Source organism: Silene latifolia, chromosome 4 (genome assembly GCF_048544455.1).
Source record: "Silene latifolia isolate original U9 population chromosome 4, ASM4854445v1, whole genome shotgun sequence".
Lineage (NCBI taxonomy): Eukaryota > Viridiplantae > Streptophyta > Magnoliopsida > Caryophyllales > Caryophyllaceae > Silene > Silene latifolia.
Genome location: NC_133529.1, coordinates 103,480,707 through 103,503,003, shown reverse-complemented (window position 1 = coordinate 103,503,003; position 22,297 = coordinate 103,480,707). Strand labels below are relative to the sequence as shown.

The window sequence follows — 22,297 nt, the reverse complement described above, 5'->3', positions numbered from 1 at the left end:
GCGGTATAATGATAAAACCCCTCTCGTCGTATCGCCGCCGAGGTCTTCGCCCGAGCAAGAACGAGGGCCGGAAGTGGAAAGATCCCCCAAGCCAAAAAGTGACGGTGACACGAGCCAAGATCTTGTGAGTACCACGGCCACACCGCCATTTGACCAACGATCAGGCATCCGAAGAATGCCATTGAAGAGCCGATCCGGAAGGGGCCTCGGCAAGTACGTTGCCAAAGGCCAAAAGACTCGACGCCGATAGTTCAGGTAAGAAATCCGTCTTCGAACGGATAGGAGTGATCCATGTTGTCATCGGGGGCAACGAGAACGGAGGGTCCGCTCATGGGCACAAACGGCACCTGAACGAGCTATATCAGGCCATCAACTTTGTGCCCAACACAGCGGTCCCTGCTTCCAACACCCCCGATATAATCATTGGAAGGAAGGACTACGAAGGAGTCATCGCTCCTCACAGCGACCCACTTGTAGTCAATTTGGACATATCCCACCACCTGGTCAAGAGGTGCCTGATTGACACAGGCGCGTACACGAACGTCATGTTCAGGGAGTGCTTCCTCAGCCTCGGCCTGAAAGTCAAGGACTTGAGCCCCTGCACCAACCCACTATACAGCTTCTCTGGGGCCGGCTGGTACCACTGGGATCAATCGACTCCGGTGACGTTCGGCGAAAAGAAAGCGGCTAAGAATGTCCTAGCTGAGTTCGTGGTCATCGACGGCTCGTCCGCCTACAACGTTCTCATAGGCCGAGTCACCCTGAGCGAGGCTGACGCAGTAATGTCCATCCGGGCCCTAACACTGATGTATGTCTCGGACCGGGGGGAAGCGCATAAGCTCGTTTCCAAAGACGAGAATGACGAGGTGGTCAACGTCCAGATAACTGCCAGAGGATGCAACATGCAATCCCTCAAAGTAGCAAAGAAATCAGAGAAAGGGAAAAGTCTATCCTTACAACAGGAGGGCGACCTCATGGATGTAACTAGCGGCTGACTAGGACGGTCTGCCTTTGATAGGCCATTAGGACGCTGGTAATCTCGGGAATACTCTATGTAGCGGCGGAGGTGTCCAAAACAGCTGTGGGCACCCCGACGCATGTTTTAATTTTACCTAATGAAAAATCGTCCAAGTCTTCCATCAAAATGCTCATTTTCCCCCTAGTAACTAGGAAGCAGCGGACGCCGGCTCACACTGTCATACCGACAAGAGCGGTAGTCTTTATCGATGCGATCTTGCTCACATCTTTGTCATACCGACAAGAGCGGTAGTCTTTATCGATGCAGAGATGTCGGCTCACACTGTCATACCGACAAGAGCGGCAGTCTCCATCAAGAAGTGGGCGCCGTCGCAGTCACCCCAAGTAGTAGACGCCACGGCAGTCACCCCGAGAGGTTTGACGCCGTCGCAGTCACTCCAAGTGGTAGACGCCACGGCAGACTCCGTGAAGAAATAGGCGCCGTCGCAGTCACCCCAAGTAGTAGAGCCACGGCAGTCACCCCGAGAGGTTTGACGCCGTCGCAGTCACTCCAAGTGGTAGACGCCACGGCAGACTCCATGAAGAAATAGGCGTCGTCGCAGTCACCCCAAGTAGTAGACGCCACGGCAGTCACCCCAAGAGGTTTGACGCCGTCGCAGTCACTCCAAGTGGTAGACGCCACGGCAGTCTCCATCAAGAAGTGGGCGTCGTCGCAGTCACCCCAAGTAGTAGACGCCACGGCGGTCACCCCAAGAGGTTTGACGCCGTCGCAGTCACTCCAAGTGGTAGACGCCCGGCAGTCTCCATCAAGAAGCGGGCGCCGTCGCAGTCACCCCAAGTAGTAAACGCCACGGCAGTCACCCCAAGAGGTTTGACGCCGTCGCAGTCACTCCAAGTGGTAGACGCCACGGCAGTCAATAACAAGAAGCGGATGCTGGCTCACACTGTCACACACCGACAAGAGCGGCAATCACCACCAGGAAGCAGACACCTCGATGGTAACGACCAGCGCAGTGATACTAAATAAAGCGTTCAAAATGCCTCAGAAGCGTTAACACAATTGAGATACGCACTCTAGACCGCCTCGGTCAAGCCGAGGCGGAAACAAAAGAGACTCAATTAACAACGTAGGGAGGACAACCCAGACGAAGACAAAGACGCTAAAGTACAGTTGAGACGCTCAAATAATAGCGCAAGAAAAAGAAGTGAGGTAAAAACCTCGGCCAAGTCGGAGGCAGAAGAAACGAGCTCTTATTAAATATGTTCAACAAATTACAAGAAATACAAACGACGGCCGTCCCCATAAGGGTCAGCCAAAAGACAACCTACCAAAGTTGCACAAAATGCGAGAGACGAAAGGCAAAAGGGTACAGATATCATCTCCCTATGTCTGTTCTTGCTCGCCATCGGCCAGATAGCAAAGACCTTCCTCGAGGGGCAACCCAGCAGTTCCCTTAGCAGCCTCAGCTTCAGCAGCCTCAGCCTTAGCCTCGGCAGCCTCAGCTGCCCTTGCCCACTCGGCTTCCTCCTTGGCCGCCTTAGCCTTCTCAGCAAGAGCTGCTGCCTCCTCGGCCGCCTCTTGCTCTATCTTCACCCTCACCGCCTCCTTGGCCTTCTCCTCCACGGCCTTCTCCTTAGCTTCGAGCTTGTCGTCAAACAGCTCGTCGAATTTGCTCCACGGAAAGGAACCTTCAAGAGGGAAAAGCTCCTCAATTACTTCCCTGGCAGCGTCTTCGGCCAGATCCCGGAATTCGGAGCACATGTCAGGGAGCATTTTGGTTTGGAGCATCTCAATGTCGTCCTCCTTTTGCCTTATGATGGCCTCCTTGCTCCGAATCACCTTCCCCTGGATCTGAAACCGTTCCCTGAATTCATTCCTCTGCTGGAAATAGAGGTCGGCGTGCCTCTGAACAAGGTCACACTTCGCCAGCAGCTTTTCAATTTCGGCCGCAGCAGTCTCGGCCTTGGCTCTCTCAGCAAGGACCTCCTTTTCAGCGTCCTCCCTGAGCTTTCTCTCAGCCAAGAGCGCCTTCTCGGCCTCCCCCCTAAGCCTCTGCTCATTGAGAAGATCCAGCTTCGCCTTCGCGGCCACCTTCTTAGTGGCATTAAGCTCAAAAGCGGATTGAGCCACGACCTTCTCCTGCTCCATGATACGAGCACCGGTCAACTCGTTCCACCTCGCCAGTCTCTTGATCAACCTCGCGCTTTCCGCTACAAGCTGAGAGGGGGAAGCCTTCTGGGATAAAGAGTCAATGGCGACGTTATGATCACCACTGCGGTCGGAAAGGGAAACCTTCGGGATGAAGAGTCAATGGCGACGTTATGATCACCACTGCGCGGTTTCTCCTCCACTTGCTGCTCAACAAGAGCGGCGGCCGACAGCGGCTGATCTACAAAATTTAAAGTAAGCATCAGTATCAACATACATAGACATGCCGGAGAGCCTGTCACCGGCAGCGCCTAACGAACCGGCTAAGTCTGAGCCACAGGATAGATCAATACCGTGCTTGGCCTTCTTGGCCGAAGGGCGCATTTCCTCGTCAGCAGCAGAAGCAACGGCAACGGCAAAGGTTGTCTGCTTTCTTTTACGGACAAGGGGAGACCCCTCCTCCTCATCGGAGTCATCCCCATTGGAGATGTAAACGATCTCCACCGTCTCCTTCTGAACAGGGGGGATGGAAGGCGGAGCCGATGTCGACGCCATCACCGCCGAAGGCTTTGTTTTTCGCGTGTGGCGCGGCATGTTGCTTACAACCTTCGCCTGGGCCTCCACCACATTCAAACTTTTCAGCTGCTGGTCCATAAGATCATTCGGCGACGTCCTACGGTCATGGATCAGAGCCTTGGGATGCAAGTTAGCAACGATTTTGTCTTTGTGCAGCCCCATTCTCCGGAGGATATCCTCAGACAAATCCGGTCCAAAGTAGTCTGCGAAAGAAATAAAAGCAAGAATTAAGTAGAAGAAATAAATCGAAGTTCGAAAAACAGGAACATTAAGAGCGGTGATGGGCCTCATACCGACCCCACTCACCCCGTGCCGGGCCTATGGATGAGGCCGACATGGCAGAGCGGCTCATCCGAAGAATGATCTGCGTTGGGGAATCCATTTTTCGGCACCCCACCCTTGTCCGCCTCAAAAGCCTCATCGCCACTTCTCATCCTCTTTAAGAAGGACCTTGCGGCATCCATCTTGAGCTTCTTCCTACCGACCCATCCGTCATGCTCCGCCTTAGTCTCACACCGCAAATTCACTTGGTCTTTGAAAGGAGAGGGGCAGCGGATAGTCATCCCAAGACCTTAACATACACCCACCGATCTCTCCGGTCTTTGCAAGAAGTAAGTTTGTCAACAGAGACATAACCTTTCTCCGTGTGCACACCGTACCAACCGACGCCGAGAAATTGACGTGGAGATAATGAAGCCGGCGGAATAAATTCACCGTCGGGGCCTCCCCCTTGAAGAGACAAAGCCACACAAAGCCGACTATCGTCCTCATGGCCAACGGATGCAGTTGGGCCACAGCGACGTTCATAGCTTTAATGATGGCCATGACGTACTCATTCAGCGAAACCGGAGCCGTACTCCAAGTGTCGCATGTATACGCCCCGTATGGCCGGCGGAGGGGGCAACAGACGGCCTGACCCTCCTCAGGGATAACAATCTTGTATCCCCTGCCAAAGAAGAAATGGCCCTCGAAAAATTTCTCACCGGAACAACTGGCCAGCTTATGGGTCCAAGCTCGGTCAACGCGTACCTTACAGACGTCACCGTGATCCATAACGTACTGCCTCCCCTCTTTGGGACGAGCCTTTTCAGCATCATCACCAAAATCGTCTGCGTCATCATCGACATCGGAGTCATCCTCTCATTCCTCCAAAATCCGAGGATCGACTTCAGGAGAAGGAGACCTAGGGCCCCCAGGCCTTATCAGGAGGGCGTCCAACTGCTCCCCCTCATCAAGACGCGACGGGGAACCCCCCGGCGCCGGTTTACTAGGCCCTAGATCGCGAAGACATGTTTACAATAAAAACTTACAAAGTTAAGAAGTTGGAAAGTTTGTTTGTTTACCTTGAAGAAAAACACTCGCCGGAGTAACAACTCTGAGAAATAGAAGACAAAGAAGCCTTTGAAAGTTTAGAGAGGAGAAAATTTTGGAGAATGAAATTGGTGGCCAATTTCACGGAATAACTGCCCTATTTATAGGGAAAAGCCCATGAAGCGTCAACCAATCAGCGTGCAGACACGTGTCGGACATGCAACCACGGGATGTCAATCGTTGCAACAGTCGAACGTCAATCAATGCAACAGTGACCAAGCGTCTTCAACACGCCCATTCGTATCTCTCCGCCTATCCACCTTCCTCAACAAATTCCCAAGCATCTGTTCTCCGCCGGCCACATGATCAACCAAGCTAAGTAGCGCCGGCGGGGCAATCAAAAACAACTTGCTCTCTCAACCCCTGGTCTCGGCCAACGTCACTTTCTTTTCCACATCGGATGCCCTTTACGCATCCATGTGGAGGGGGGATATGGTACGGCCTAAGAAAGACCAGTAGCCGAGGTAAAAGAAGCCGCCCGCAGAAGCCGTCTGAAAATTTTTACAAATTACTTGCGCAGAATATACGCTCAAACGTACATCGGAGCCCATACCACGGCATAGACTACGCTGGGGCAAATTGATGGGGCATAATCTGCCCCGCCGACCAAGTCAACATATTGAACAAAGTTCAAAGATATCCACAAGAAGTCAACGGCTTAGGCAACCTAGCCGATCGACCCATCGGCTGTCGGCTGGTCTCGGATGGCAACTTGCCGGGGGGCACATACCCGCGCTCACATCCAAGACCCCTCGGCGGTGAGTCAACAGGGCCCGCCGGCCTGCCATAGGTCCCTCGACCGAGGGGTAGATCAGTCTTTCCACCTGCTAGCCACTTGGCCACTTGGCCACTACGTGACAAAAGGTGAAAGTCTATAAATACTCCTCAACCTTCATTGAGGAAAGTATCTACATCTTAACCTAAGAAACACTATTCATCTGGTATAATCTTCCTTATCTCTCTACAATATACATTTAGCCAAGGAACAACTTATCCCCTAAGTTACTGACTTGAGCGTCGGAGTGAGTACGCTTGGCACAAAGCCAAGCCCTCAGTTCGTTCATTGTTGCAGGAGAGGCCGAGAGGAACGATAAAGACAAGAAGGATTCAAACAAGGACATCATTCTACAAGCAACGGGTGGTAACGAATATCTGCTCTGGAATTACACCCGGAACAATTATTATTATTATTATTATTATTATTATTATTATTATTATTATTATTATTATTATTATTATTATTATTATTATTATTATTATTATGTGTAACTCGTATAAACAATATAATATAAAATATGTAATTATGAAATACAGGGTATTACAGTCGTCGCCGTCATTAATAATAGAATGAGAAGTTGAGTCAATCTAAAATGCCTTTATTTACTTGTTTCCCTCCACTTTTTGGCCCCCTTTTTGTTTCTCCCTCCAAAACTCTTTCTTTCCTCTTTATTAACCACAATTATTTTTTTTTCATTCACCCTTCTTTCTTTCTCTCTCTCTTATTACTCAAGTTATGTCAAGTGGTACCTCTTCTTCTTCCTCTATTTCAACAGGGACATGTAATTGCTCAGTTCCAGTAGTATTGCGGACTTCTTGGACTTTGCAAAATCCGGGAAGAAAGTTTCTTAGTTGCAAATTCTATAATCCCGAGACTAAAATGCGTGGATGCAATTACTTCAAGCGGGTTGATGAACCAATGACTGAGTGGCAGAGGAAGGTTATAAACAGGTTAGTGAATGTGAAAAAGGGCATGGATATCGAGATTACTCAAGTGAGAAGTATACTACATCAACTTGAAGAAGCGAAGCGGGGAAATGGCAGTGAAATATTGGTGGCAAAAAAAAGAATCCAAGAAGTTAACCATGGATATCGTAGAACTAAAAAAAATAATGAGGCATGGCTTAAGTTATTGGTCAAATTTTTTCTTCTAATTGTTATTTATCTAGTTTATGATGTATGGTGTTAGTTTGTACTCTTTATGTGTAAACTTGTAATCCTTTAAATTAATGGAAATAAACAAGATTTTCTGAGAAACATATTGTAATTAGCTGGCATATATCAAACTGTTGTTGTAAACTTTTTCTGCTATTGCAGCGGGTTAGGGAAAAATCGTACCAAATGATGCTTTATTTCTTGGCGGTAAAATCAAACAAAATGAAATATTAAATACAACGGTTATACCTAAATTGTTGTTCAGGATGTATTCAGTTATAACGGTTCAAGCCATTGTTATCTATATAAAAATTATGCTTTATTTCTTGGCGGTAAAATCAAACAAAATGAAAAGCTTTAAGACAACGGTTATTTCTATCACATTGTAGATAATACTAATCAATTACAGTTTCAAACAAAACCGTTGTCTGATTGTAAACAAAATACAACGGTTTTTCTTATACCGTATTTATTACTTTCCATTAAACAAGGTCTTACAAGTGTTGTATTATTCACACTATACTCTGAGCTTCCCATCCCCCACATAATACCCTCAAACACTGAGCTTCCCCTCAACCACCAGCCTACTCCATCACCGTCGCCGTCATCATCGTCATCGACATTGTCGCCACCAAATCAACCCGGATTCTCCTCTTTAAAGAAGTAATAAACCCTCCACTCTAGATATTTGTTTGTTGTTATAAGTATGCATTGTTATTATTTGTTTATTAATTTCTGCTTTACATATGGTCGAAAAGCGGAAAAGAAATGATGAAAATGCGTCAGGCGACGACTCAGGTGATGAAAATAATTTGCAACTCACTGCGAGTCGGATGCGCCACAGGGTTTCCCTAGAAGCAATAAATTCAAAGATACCTAATCCATTACAATGGGGTAAAGATACGGGGTTGCCTTATGGTGAGAATGTCGGGTATTTTGCGAGTTGGATTAGTTGTTATGTAAGACAATATGTGCCTCTCGGTACGCCGCATATCAGTGAACCGAATAAAGTACGGAACAACATGCTAATAAATAGAATAAAGGTATGTATATACAATAATAAATGCTTTAGCTGAAATTACGTTACTACTTGATATGTATATTAGCCGAAAAAAACCAACTATGCTCATCATATATACAGTTAGCTTACGTTGTCCCCGAAAGTATGATAAGTACCTTAAAAAAAAGACAGGGGAAGCCCTCAGATCTTGGAAGTTAAAGATTGTTGAGAACCACTTGCACAACAAGGAAACCGGGGAGAAGAACAAGAAACCATCAATAAAGAAGTATTCGTATGTCAGTCAGGACCATTGGGATAGCTATATCGCTTAGAGGCAGTTTGACAAGTTTAAGGTAACTTAATAACTAAAGAAGTATACTTAGTTTAGTATTTGGTCATGCTTACGTTTCTCGATACAATTTATTTGATGAAGGCTATGAGTAAGAGGAACATGGCGAACATTTCAAAGAAAAAGATCGTTTTTTACGGCTCTCGAGGTGGTTATAGATTGATTAAGATAAAATTTGTAAGTACATAATTCTTATAGTATTAGACTATTAGGTGTTTTATTCGGATGTTATATATGTTCATAGTAATCATACATATTTTGAGAGGATATCAATGTGATGAATGAATTGAAGGCAAAGGTTGGAAAATTCAGTCGTCACGGCGCTTGGGTGGAAGATCATACACTCACACTCCTAAGAATGGAAAGAAAGAAACTGAATATTATAAGGACATCAAAGAGAAAATTGTAAGTTTGACTTAATATGTCACTCCTACCACTGGTGGTCGGAGTTATATAATTGTGAGTTTAAATAAAATTTAGTTGCTTAATGATTTTTTGTGTATGTAGAGAATCTGTGAGAAGGAGGTAGAGGAAGGAAAATGGAAGCCTCAAGGACGTGATGACATTCTTGCTAGGGCAATCGGCAAAGCAGAGCATCCAGGTCGTGTGAGAGGGGTATCGACGCATGTTGGTATCACTAAGTATTTTGGGAAAACTCCTCGAAGGATGATGAGTCGTGATGATTCCAAGAAGGTAATCATATAAATACTGTATTTGATTCAACATAATTTATAACTATATATGCTGACATTAATTTCTACTACACAGCTACAGAAAATGGCCAGGTTGATGCTGAGAATGGTGGAAACTGGGAAAAAGCCATTAGAATAAGAGTTGGATATGGTTCAAGAAGTCATAAAGGAAGCAGAGGAGGAGGAGGAGGAGGAAAAAGAGGTAATAATATTTATGTCTTATATACAATGTGTGATATGATTTGGAAAATCAGTACGTGTTATATGGACAAGTGTTAATGTACTAAAGGAAGCCGAGGAGGACATGGCAAGGGAGAAGGAAATGGCAAAGGAAACTGAGGTGGGAGCCGAGGATCGATATCAGCCAGTTGAAGAGGAAGAGGAAGCCAGGAAGGCCGTGACATAGGATGAGGTGGAGGTAGTTGATGATCAGACGTTCTTCTCATCACCGAAAAAGGTAATAGCTGCTAGTTTATAATTATTCATACGGGGATGTAGCGAATTACCCTCATAACTTATGTACTATGTGCAAATCATCCTCTTAAGTTTCACTTGTAGCAAATTAGCCCCATAAGTTTCCAAAAATGTGCAACTAAGCACAAATCAAGTTTTCTACCATTTTTTTAAACTAAAACCTATTATTTTATATTACAAAAACCATTTAAATATATCTAATAAAAATTAAATACAATATTTACATATTTAACGAAAAATAAGAACCAAATTTAATATAAACAAAAATTTGATCATGTGACTTTTGATTGTAACTTGACTAAAAAGTCTCATATTATGAATATTTTTTTCACCAAAAAAAAAAAATTGAACATGCTTTCTAATTAAGTAGGAATCCTAGGATTAATCTTTAATCAATAATTTTAACTTTCAATAATATTAAAATATTTATTATGTAAATTTCATTCTTAAAAATAAGATATGTGGTTAATTGCACATTGAGAGAAACTTATGGGACTGATTTGCTACATTTATAAGTTAAGGGGCTTAATTGAACATAACATCAAACTTATGGGGTTGATTTGCTATATTTCCCATTATCTCATATCATACACGTTTTTTACTTATGAAATTTATTAAAGGCAGTGCATGTATGTGTACTAATTGATTAAAGCTGTCGTGAAGGGCGATTGCAAGGTGGCTTGTCGTCTATTCTATTTACAGGGGAAACAGAAAGTTGTTGTTGCCAGAGGATACGTGTTTGCTTACGACTGGCTTCAACAAGTTAAGGTTCATTGTATACCCCTTCGTGACAAATGCAGGAAAGTGGAAGTGTCCCAATTATATAAAGACGAGTATGGGGAAGTAAAAGTACCATTTCCTAATGAGGAGGTCACTTATTTGAAAGAAGCCCTAAGTTCCTATGTGCAATGGCCTGACAACCTCATCAATGTTGTCATCCCCGTGGTAGCTATATGCAGACGTTAATAATTACTTGTTCTTTAAATATATTAGGGTACGAATATTAACATATCGTAAGTACTTTAATCTTTACATTTGTAGAAGTTAAGCAAAGCCATAGCGGCAGCTAAAGCTATTACTACTACGTCAACAGACAAAGTCACCAAAAGGACTACGTCTTCCCTAAAAACAAAACCACACGACATACAATATAAGTCATCTACTTTTGTTGCAGTCAAGCCTGCTTATATATGATTCTTATTATGAATTGTGTGCATATAAGCAAAAAATGAAAACTACTTCGTTGAAGGCTTTGCACAACCTGGCTGTAAAGAAGTCACCTAGAGGGGATGTAGTCATGATTAACATTGAAGAGGAAATTATGGGCGCATCAGCTGATATAGTCGTACTGGACTCGAAGCAACTGATGGAATTTGTCGACCTTGAACCGTTTATAACCGCCACAAAAGGGCATTTATAACCGCCACCATAAGAGATTTTTCTACTAGTGTTTGAATCATTAGAGAGAATGTAACATTGATGGTTGGAAGAGGGTCCATCATGAGTATATTTCCTCTTTGAGTGCTATATGAATCACTCAATCCCATTAGGAACTTAATGAGTTTTTGATGTTGCTCATGCCTACTCACCTCATCACTAGCACCACAATTACACCCACATGTACATGGTGGCACAGACCAGATGCTACGCAATTCTTCCCATGTCTTTCTGGGTTTGGTGTAATAGGTGGAAATGAAGTCAGAACCTTGTGAAATACTCCCTCCGTACCACACCAAAGGTAACGTAGGGAAAATTGGAGTATTTAAGAAAAAGTGGAAAAAGTAAGGGTAAAGAGGGAAAAAATAGGTGGGGTATGTAATTGTGAGTTTAATTGTGGGTTGGTAGGTGGGGTATGTAAGGGCATTAGCAATAGAGGTTCATCAAGAGGTTTGTAGGATGACATGTCCAACATTTTAGAGGTTTGTCAACAAACCTTCTATTGTTGGTGATGAGTGTTGAGGTTCATGGATGAAAGGGGTTACAAATTAGTAACCAGGTTTGTGGAGAGAGAATGTGAGAGGAGAAAAAGTATAGTGGGTCATGATATGAACCTTGAAGAGGTTTATTTGTTGTTGGTAGGAGGTTTGTAGATAAATGAGTTTGTAAATTAGCTCATGTGGCATGAGAACAAACCTCTCACTACTACAAATTTAGGCAACTACAACGCCCCTTTAACAACGATTATTCACGAAAATCACAATAGACGTTGTAGAATGTATGGCGCGAATTTTACTAAAATCAATTACAACGGGTATGGTTATAAAAACCGTTGTTATTATTTTTAACAACGGGTCACACATGCAGAACCGTTGTTAATAATTTGGCGCAAAGTTAGTGAAAAGTAATCACAACGGTTATTTTTGAAACCCGTTGTTAAAACTTATTTAACAACGGGTGTTTTTTACAACCGTTGTTAAAACTTTTTTCACAACGGTTGTTGTTTAATAACCGTTGTCAATACCTTCCATACTATAAACCACACAAAACAATCTGCTGCAACCACAAAACACAACCCTTAATACACAAACACAAACACAGAAGACAAACAAACACAAAACACATACACACTCTCTTTCTCTCTTTCTCTATTTCTCTCTTTCTCATCGCCGCTTTATCTTCTCGCCGTCATTGTGATTTCATCGTCTATTACGTTACGTATTTATCGGGTAAATCTCGTAAATCACTTTATTAGTTTCATCGTCATTATTTTCTTTTTCTATTTATTTCTTTTGCATATATGTGTTTTTATCGACCATTATGTTATTTGTTTAAGTATTGTTCGCATAATTAGTTATTAAAACAATGAAGAAGCAAGATGAAGAAGTAAGATAAACATAATTAATATATATATATATATATATATATATTTATAAATACATAAATTAAAAAAAAAAAAAATTACATATGTAAAAATGCAATTCTTATATTTTCATGGAGGATCTTATTGTGCTCTATCGTATCCCATCCTCTCCTCCTTGGCTATTTGGAGGTTAGTTTCGTGATTCTTTATATCGTCATATAGCCGCAATCGCTTCTTTTCCTCCGTCAAGCCATCTTCTTTGGCGTGCTTGATGCGGATCGAGCTTCCGCAAGGTAGCTTCTGAAACTTTCCTCAATATGGAGGAACCGGCGGATGAAGTTGTTGTTGTTCTCGATCATGGTAAGAGTCTTTAGGATGAAATCATTCATTTTCTTAGAGTTTTTTGAGTTTGATTTGAAAGATTAAGTAGAGTTTGTTTTAACAGTTAGAGTTTGGAGATGAATATATGAGATAATGGAAATGTTAGTTGAGATATGCAATGTATTTATACTAAGCAATGTGTGGGTTGAGTTAATTGCTTTTTAATTAATATATATGTTAGGAAGTTGTCTAATCATCATCATCTCTCTCAATAATGCTTATTCAAATCCTATTACTAACCCTTCTCATTCCATATTATCCGCTTCATACGTATATGATGATGTCGGTAATAATGCATGCATTGGAATTCTAACAGTAGTAATTATGCATGCATCTAGTAATATTTAATTTAATTTTTTTATTTTTTAAGAACAAACAACAACGGTTATTTACAAACAACCCGTTGTCTTTAGTTATAACAACGGTTTTGTATATTAAAACCCGTTGTTATAACTTTCCCCCCAAAATTGAGTCACACTTTCCACAACGGGTTTTTATACATAAAACCGTGGTTAATAGTTTTAACAACGGTTTCCTTAAGTAAACCAACCGTTGTTAAAACCTTCTACAACGGACGCTAACAACGTCCGCTTTTTTATATAACAACGGTTTTTGACCGTTGTTATAGCCTGTATCTGTAGTAGTGTCTTAGAGGTTCATCTATTGCTAATGCCCTAATGGTATTTTGTGTAAATATCAAATGGGTATAAGGATAACTTGGTAATGTTGTGGGCCAAATAAGGAATGTTACCTTTGGTGTGGTACGTCCGTTTATAGTAAGTGTTACCTTTGGTCTGGTACGGAGGGAGTATCATTTATTTGAGACTGAACCTGATACAGTTGTGCACCATTAAACTGCTCATATATTTCAATAATTTCTCCCCAAATATCCTTAGCTGACTCATAGTAGATAATGGTAGCAGATATTTCCTCATCCGGGAAGTAACTAATGCATCACATCTACGCCACTGATTATAATCGGGATGCCTCTCTCTAGGTTTGGATATGTCTCCATTTATAAAGCCTATTTTGTTTTTAGCGGACAAGGCTATAATAAGTATAGATCTTTTCCAATATCCAAAGCCAGTCCCTTTGAAGGGTTGGGAAACCAATGACTGCCAAGGATTCTCCGATGAATGGACAAATAGAGGATGGTTATTGTCCGTCATCCAACTAGGTTTGGTATCCTTGTTTTCTTCAGGTTTTGTCATTCATTATAAACGAAAGATGTAATCTTGATAGATAAAAACAACACAAGAAGGTAAAATGTAGAGGAAAAACTAAGTGTAAAAAATATCACCTGTATAATGATATATCCTGCTCTTAATACCATGATAAATTCTGTGTTGTTTTTCCATTGGAATTTGTATTTTGAATAACTGAGTTGAATGAGATGATTTGTATTGAATATAATTTTTTGTGATGATTACAATTTACAACACAAATTCTTGTTTGTGACGGCACATATCCGTCACTCTTGAGTGACGGATACCATTTTACCTCACAAAGTACCCACTTTTTCTCTCTCTGCAACACTATTCATGTGGTCCCCTTTCTCCAATAACCCATTTTGTTACCATTTTATCTCACAAAATATCCGCCACAAATGGTAACCCGTCACAAGGGAGACCAATTGTGATTACAATTGTACGGCTGTCAATTCTATATATACAACGTAAGACCTAGGTCATGCAAGAAAGTAAATAGGCCCAACTTAGGAGCTACGTTGGATCATGTGTCCAATAATTGTTTTCATTCATCGCTCACTTAACACGTCATCCATCCCTGCGTTGTTGTCAGCCAGGCTGGTATCCAACAATATGACTATACTGTATGTCTTTATGAGTCAAATTCTAAGCCAAATGTGGATATGATAAACAAGTAAGACTCTTACATATATAGAAAAGCATTTGTTTGTTTCATATACCTTATACTTCCTCCATTCTACAATAATCTACCTATTTTTTTTAGGGTTATTTCATAACAATAATCCATCCTATTGGTGGTCTGCAATAATCACTCTATCCTATCAATAATCCCAATTAAATCCAACCTAAACACCATGCATTCTAATAACGATCCAACTTGTATTTTTTTAAGTTTTTATTGGATTATTTGATAGTTTTTGGACAACCTAGATGATATTTGTGATGTTTATGTGTAATATTTTTCAAGTGGTCAATCAAGATCTTGATTTATTTGATACATATAAACATAAAAAATATCACCAAATTTGTTCGTTATAAGAAGGTATGGTGCTTAGGTTGGATTTAATTGAGATTATTGATAGGATGGAGTGATTATTGCATACCACCAATAGGATGGATTATTGTTATGAAATAACCCTTTTTTTTATTGGGCCATTTCACAATGATCTACCTATTTCTATTCTTTCTATTTATAGATCTAAAAAATGACCAAAGTATCCTTATTACCCTTCATTATTTACAAAAAATGCCACAATTAACACACCTAACTATTCCCCTAATCTTAATTAACCTAACCTATATTACTAATGACTCCCTCCTTTTTTTTTCTGATTTCCCACGTTATTTCCCCCATATACCCCATTTTCCTCCCTCTCTCTACCCTCATTTATTCAAACCTACCACACTATCTCCCTCTTTCTAGAACTTTCCTTTGAAACCCTAAAAATTCCTACTCTTTTGTTCCGTCGTTTGTCATCCATTCTTATCTCTACCTTCCTTCCTTCTCCGTCCATCTTCTTATTCTTAATGTCTAAAAATAATCCCAAATTTGAGCCTTCCTATCATTCATCACTGGATCATTTGTTATTTGTACCCGGGGTTGGTCATGTTGCCCCGGATACGTACTCTGGTTATGGTTCACTGCTAGATTCCGACATTGATGACGACACGGAGGCTACCTCACCGTTATATCTGGAGTCAAACACCGTTGTTCCTGATTCTATACTCGTGGATCTCACTAAGTCTGGTGAGAAAATGTTGGATGGTGATAAATATGTTCATGCATGTGTCGAAGAGAACGAGATTTCTCCAGAATGTCATAGATTTGCTGATTTGTCACCTAGTTCTGTGAAGTTCAACCGGTTTTGTACCAACTTTTTAGAAAAAAAGAGGAAGAAAGATCAAAAGAGAGGTATGAAGTGTTAGATCATTCTCTTAATCTCGCATTTAATTTATTTTTTCATTAAATTTTGTGTCTTTTATTGTGTGATTGACTTATTCTGTGTAATCTGATGCTGCAGTTGAGGAACTCTATGATTTTGATGCTGATATGCTGAAATCTGTTGACAAGTCTGGTGATTTGTCACCAAAGACGAAGAAATTCAATGCTTTTTATGCGAGATGCTTAGAAAAGATGAATAAAAATTGCTAAAAAGGGAGGTTTTTTTCTAATACCCTTCCTTTAATCGTTTAATTCCTGTTTTCGCCTGATTTAGATGATGTTTTCGCCTGATTTTGATGATTTTTTATGATTTTGATGATGTTTTCGCCTGATTTAGATTTAAGGGGAATTTCTATGTTGTTTTGTTAATTTGCGGGTTAAAATGCCCTTCTGTGTTACTGGGAATTTCTGGTTGACTGCTGTTGCTGGGTTTTGATGTTAGTTTCTGAAATTGTGGGTTAAAATGGCCATCTGTTTTACTGTGACTTTCCGGTTGACTGTTGTTGCTGGGTTTTGATGTTAGTTTGTCAAATTGTGGGTTAAAATGGATATTTGTTTTACTGTGAATTTCTGGTGGACTGTTGTTGCTGGCCTGCTTATTCTGTTTTGAGTATGGGTTAACAAGTTTAGTTTGTTGGCCATTGTGTTAAGTTTTTGAACCATTTCACCATGCTCTGGTTTTCCTTGGATAGTCTGTTTTGTCTGGTGGACTCTGTTTTGTTTGGATAGTCTGTTTTGTATGCTTGCTTTCACCAATTCTACAATAATCTACCCATTTCCTAACATGGGCCAATCCACTATGATCTAGCTGTTGTCTAAGTTGGTGTTAGACTCAACCTCAATGAAGGTCTTCACTTGACTGAGAGGTTGTCTTTGTGTTGGTGTACAATAGTTAATGACAATACTCAAAGAAACCTAAAATAAGTGCTCCATGTTGTTGCTAGTAATGGCACCATTATTTGTAGCCATGTCGAGGTAACTTATTCTTAGGTTTACTGACCCATATTTGCTGCCACCAAGAGGCATTACATGTTGAGTTACTTGTTTTTTTTTTATTTCTGAGTTTCCATGTTATGTCTCCTCTTGATGAGGCATTTATATGTGGTCAGGTTACTCAATGAAGAAAAGTTGCTTGCTGAGAGTAACAATGCATTAATCATAAAAACTTGAAATTTCATTCATAGTCCATTACAAAATGAGTGCTTACATGGTTCATTCATAGTCCATTACAAAATGTCATTCATAGGTTCTTATGTTTGCCTCGATAAACTTTCATGCTTAAGACTTTCTTGATGCTAGTTTATCAATCAAACAACAACCTAACTTGTTCAAAAGGGAACTTGAATGCCTAGGTCCAACATTAATTGATCTAGTTCACCTATTAATCCACTTGTAATTAAAAACTGAATGCATTCTTTCAATAGGTCTTCATCAACTGTTAAATCTCTAGGTAGTGTCCCATTCCTTCTTTGTACAGCCTTGGCCAAGTGTGGTAGTAGGTAGTCATTGTGACCTTTTCTTTTCATAATTTCCACCATACAAGCTTGCAAGCTTAGTGTGACGGTCCGCACACTTCGAACCCTTAGATTTATTCATGCTTTTGTAATTTCATTTCCCTTGTATATTTTTAGTAAATACTTTCTTAGTTTAGCATAGTTAGTATAGCTTTTCTTTCCATAAATAGGTATATCGCTATTCTACACTTTCAATGTTTCCTGCTACCAGGATGTAAATATCAAATTTCCCTCTTTAGGGAGTACTAGTGAATGAAAATCTGCTTCCTACCTTGTGCCTTCGTGTTACTTGTTGTTGCTTTGTTGTGAACGACTCTTTGCCTTCACTTTACTAATAAGCCGTGTTTGTGGGATCGACACTAGGATCCCGACTCACACACCCGAGACCGATTACGAATGCCTAGTGCTTGACGCTCTCGTTGCAATCCTGTCGAGTGTTGCCGAGACCCGAGTATCGTGCTAGTGAGCGATCCTTCACTAGTACGAAGATCCATGTCGCTTGCATCTTGCCTTGAGCCGGGCAAGGGTATGCGCCACGATCTGGCAAAAGTACCGGACCGTGACATTTGGTATTAGAGCCCGGTCTTCGGACGGGTTTCTGCACGCCGCATTTGTTTATCGAGATCGAGAAAATGGGCGAAACAATTGAGGATCGAGTGGATGCCTTAGAGGAATCAATCGACGTCAAGCTCCCCAAACTCGAGGGCGTCGTTATGCGGATGGCCGCGAGCATCGAGGTGTTGCAGAAGACGGTTTGTGAACTCGAGACGAAGGTGGACGAGATGAACACCCGCATCCAAGCGATCAGTGATGTGATTCCTGATGATCGGGAGGAAGATATCAATCATCTCCACTGAAAGGTCGAGATGTTAGAGAACACTTGCGCCACGCTCGTGAAAGTGGTGGCCAATGACGGGAAATCTGTGGGGGGGCCATAAGGTGAAGGCACCTCCACCTCGTACCTACGATGGGGCGAGGGATTCGAAAGCGTTCGATAACTTTATCTTCGATATGGAGCAATACTTCCGAGTAAGTGGGCTCGACGAAGACGCGGAAGTTGTCACGGCAAACATGTATCTAGTCGACGATGCCAAGATGTGGTAGAGGGCTAGGTACAAGGAAATCGATGCGGGCACGATTACGGTTAGGGGTGTTCAGAATAAACCGAACCGTAATAACCGAACCGCAATAACCGAACCGCAAAACCGAAAAACCGTCCATTTTTAAGGTTCGATTAACCGAACCATTTCGACAAAGCGGTTCTTTGAACCGAACCGTTAACTTTATTATGGAAAAGGTTCGGTTACGGTTCACAATTTTAGATAACCGGTTAACCGCGAACCGAACCGTTTCACAAAAAAGTAAGCAAAAAATTAAAATATTATTTAAAAAACTGTTCGTTCGTTTAATTTTCTTAGTGTATCCAAATTTAAAATTTCTTAAATTGATTAATGCTAAAGTTTAGCTTATTAACTTTATTGTTGGGTATAATATATAATGCAATTTAATTAAACTATTAGAAAAAATTCCCAAAAATTAACGAAAACTGAAAAAAAGTAATATAGAACGATTATCGGTTAACCGGTAACCGAACCGCTAATAACCGTTTAAAGTGGTTAACCGAACCGTTTATAACCGTTTCTAACGGTGCGGTTTAGGTTCGGAGTTTTGCCGAACCGAACCGTGTGCGAACCGAATTAAATTAGAGGTTCGGTGAACCGAACCGCGAATGAACACCCCTAATTAAGGTGACATCGTGGGCCGACTTCAAGAAGATCTTAAAGGATCACTTCTACCCCGAGAACACGGAGTTTGTTGCTCAGAAGAAGTTGAAGGAAATCAAGCACACCAAATCAATCCGAGAATATGTGACGGAATTTTCAGCGTGCATGCTCGAGATTACCGAAATGTCCGAGACGGACAGGACATTCGAATTCATTGACGGGTTGAAGAGGTGGGCACAACAGGAGGTCATGAGGCAGAATCCCAAAACTCTGTCTTCGTCCATGTCGGCAGCGGAGCGCCTGCTCGACTTTCACGGGGAGCGAGAGGCACCAAGAGTTGTGGCACCAACAGGGAATACTGGTGCGTCACAGAGTGGGTACAATGGACAAAGGCCACAAAATTGCGCCATTTCATTTGGGAACAGTCGGTTCCGCTCGCAAGGAAGTCAAGCCCAATCGGCGAGTACTACGAACTCACCCTCAAGCTCGTCTTCGAAGGCGGAAAACTCAACTGCTTCCACAACGAAGAAACCGTTCGCGTGTTTTGTGTGCAAGGGTCCTCACAAGATGCCGATTGTCCGAACAAAGCGGAGTTCAATGCCATGTTCAAGAAGATGCCGAAAAGGGCTCAAGAACGTCTTGATGGGGCATTGGCCGACTATCACCAAGAGTATGATGAAGACTCGAGTGATGGTGAAGACCAACCACGGATGGGCTCACTTCAAAGGATTAGCGCGATGGGGAAGTACGAAGATTCCTGCGCCAAGAAATCCAACGGGCTCATGTACGTGGACTTGATGGTGAATGGGAAGCAAGCACGAGCCTTGATCGACTCGGGCGCCTCCCACAACTTTGTTACGAAAGAGGAAGCTGATCGGTTGGGGCTAGTTACGCGGGATGCTAACAGTGCCCTAAAGCGGTCAATGGGAAATTGAGACGCATCCAAGGAGTGGCTAAGAAGGTCGCGGTCCAAGTGGGTAAGTGGGCGGGGAGCTCGACTTCACCACCGTTCATTTGGATGACTTCAAGTTAGTACTCGGGATGCGCTTCTTTCAGAAAGCATTGGTAGTATTGAAACCGAGTGACGGATCGATGCTACTAATGGGGTCTATCGTAGTGAAGACGGTAGACGGCGATGAAGACAAGGGGCAGCATCGAATTTCGGCTATGAGGGTGATACCGACGCCGAAACAAGGGATGCGACCTTGGAGAATGCCTAAAGGTTCGGTGGAGCCGAGAGCGAACAAGACCCAGGCTAACTACGCTGCTAAGTGGCCTGGGGGACGAAAGGAGAGTCTACTACCTCACCGAGGAGTAGACAATGAGGGCCGAGATGCCCAAAGAAGTAGGCCTCGTACCATCAGGGGGCCGCGTCGATATGCTGAATCGACGTCCTGGTTTCATGTCGATCGGCCAGAAGAGATAAGGCCTCGTACCATCAGGGGGCCGCGCCGAAATGCTGATTCGGCGTCCTGGAGATCTCGCATGTCCTTGAATGCAGGTACCGCAGTGAAGATAGATAAGGGGAAGGTCCATGGGAGAAAGTGTTTGGAGAGACCCCGAGAGATGTTTACTCGGACAACGGCAAAGTGGAATTTCCTGGAAGACAAGGAGCGAGGAGTGAACTTGGAGAACATGATGTTCGGCAACTTCTATGTCAAGGAGCTTCAGCCTATCCTTGAAGGGACGATGACGCCAATCATTGTGTGGTCAGAAGCTCGCCCACAAGCCGCAGTGCAGAGAAAGCCAACACAACATGGACAACCAGGGCTCAAGCACGATGTCTCACTGAAGCACCATTCAAGACTATGGCGTTGCCGAGGGCGACAACAAGATTAGGTGGGGGAGAGTGTGACGATCCGCACACTTCGAACCCTTAGATTTATTCATGCTTATGTAATTTCATTTCCCTTGTATATTTTTAGTAAATACTTTCCTAGTTTAGCATAGTTAGTATAGCTTTTCTTTCCATAAATAGGTATATCGCTATTCTACACTTTCAATGTTTCCTGCTACCAGGATGTAACTATCAAATTTCCCTCTTTAGGAAATACTAGTGAATGAAAATCTGCTTCCTACCTTGTGCCTTCGTGTTGCTTGTTGTTGCTTTGTTGTGAACGACTCTTTGCCTTCACTTTACTAACAAGCCGTGTTTATGGGATCGACACTAGGATCCCGACTCACACACCCGAGACCGATTACGAATGCCTAATGCTTGACAAACACTAGTGCTTGACGCTCTCGTTGCAATCCTGTCGAGTGTTGCCGAGACCCGAGTATCGTGCTAGTGAGCGATCCTTCACTAGTACGAATATCTTTGTCGCTTGCATCTTGCCTTGAGCCGGGCAAGGGTGCGCGCCACGATCCGGCAAAATTACTGGACCGTGACACTTAGCCACATATTGTCTAAGGTTTCAAATGTCTCTGCTTCATATGCTTCAGTCATATTCTTGACCAACTCTTCAATTGTTTTAGCTGGAAACTCATCTTGCAAAGATTGTATAGACCTAAAGAAACCTAAGTCTAAGATATTTATATCAGGGGAGTTGGGTGGTTGTTGACTTAACTTGATATTGAAACCATTTGATGTGGCTGCCTCTATGAAATCTTTATCTTTCCCATTGATGTGTGGCTTTGCATTATCTTGTTGAATGCTTATTTCTTTTGATGCAGTTGCTGGCCATTTTTCTTTAATGGCCGGTATCACTAAATTGATCAACATTTCCTTGGTAACTTTCTTTGTGATGGATTCAATGGGTTTTGTGAGTATAGTACCTGCATTTCTATTCTTACTTTTCCTCTTTGCCGGTTCTTGATAAGTAAATGGCCATATGCCAAGCTTTCCATCAAATAGAACCTCGCCATTTTTCTTGTATGTGGGCCTTGAAACAGCAGCCAAGAACATAATCTTGGTTATGTATCTCTTGCTCTTACAACTTCTATATGGAAGTGCTTCATTGCTGCCTATGTAGTATCTGCACTTTGGATTTGTCATATAAAACCACTTTTCATCTATGTGGATAATATGACTCATGTCCTTGAACATGACACACCTTAAGTCTATCAAAGACCAATTTCCCCATTACAAAGTGCAACCTGATAAACTTATTGTCTTGACTTAATGCTAGGTGTATGCTGTTTGTGTGAGACTTTATTAAACCTTCTTTAACCCATCTATGGCAGGTAGAAGGTGAATGCCTTATTGCC

The 22,297-nt window shown here is 42.3% G+C and overlaps 1 protein-coding gene across 1 annotated transcript; it reads right to left on the bottom strand.

Moving 5' to 3' along the window:
- Positions 1–21,464: 21,464 nt before the first annotated feature.
- Positions 21,465–22,085, bottom strand: LOC141651858 (uncharacterized). The gene has a single exon (XM_074459551.1). It carries the CDS (start codon positions 22,083–22,085, stop codon positions 21,465–21,467), a length of 621 nt encoding a protein of 206 aa, XP_074315652.1.
- Between the last annotated feature and the right edge of the window lie 212 nt (positions 22,086–22,297).

Bases quoted from the DNA above. Each gene is read 5' to 3' on its own strand.
- LOC141651858 (XM_074459551.1), bottom strand. From the start codon at position 22,085: ATGACAAATCCAAAGTGCAGATACTACATAGGCAGCAATGAAGCACTT.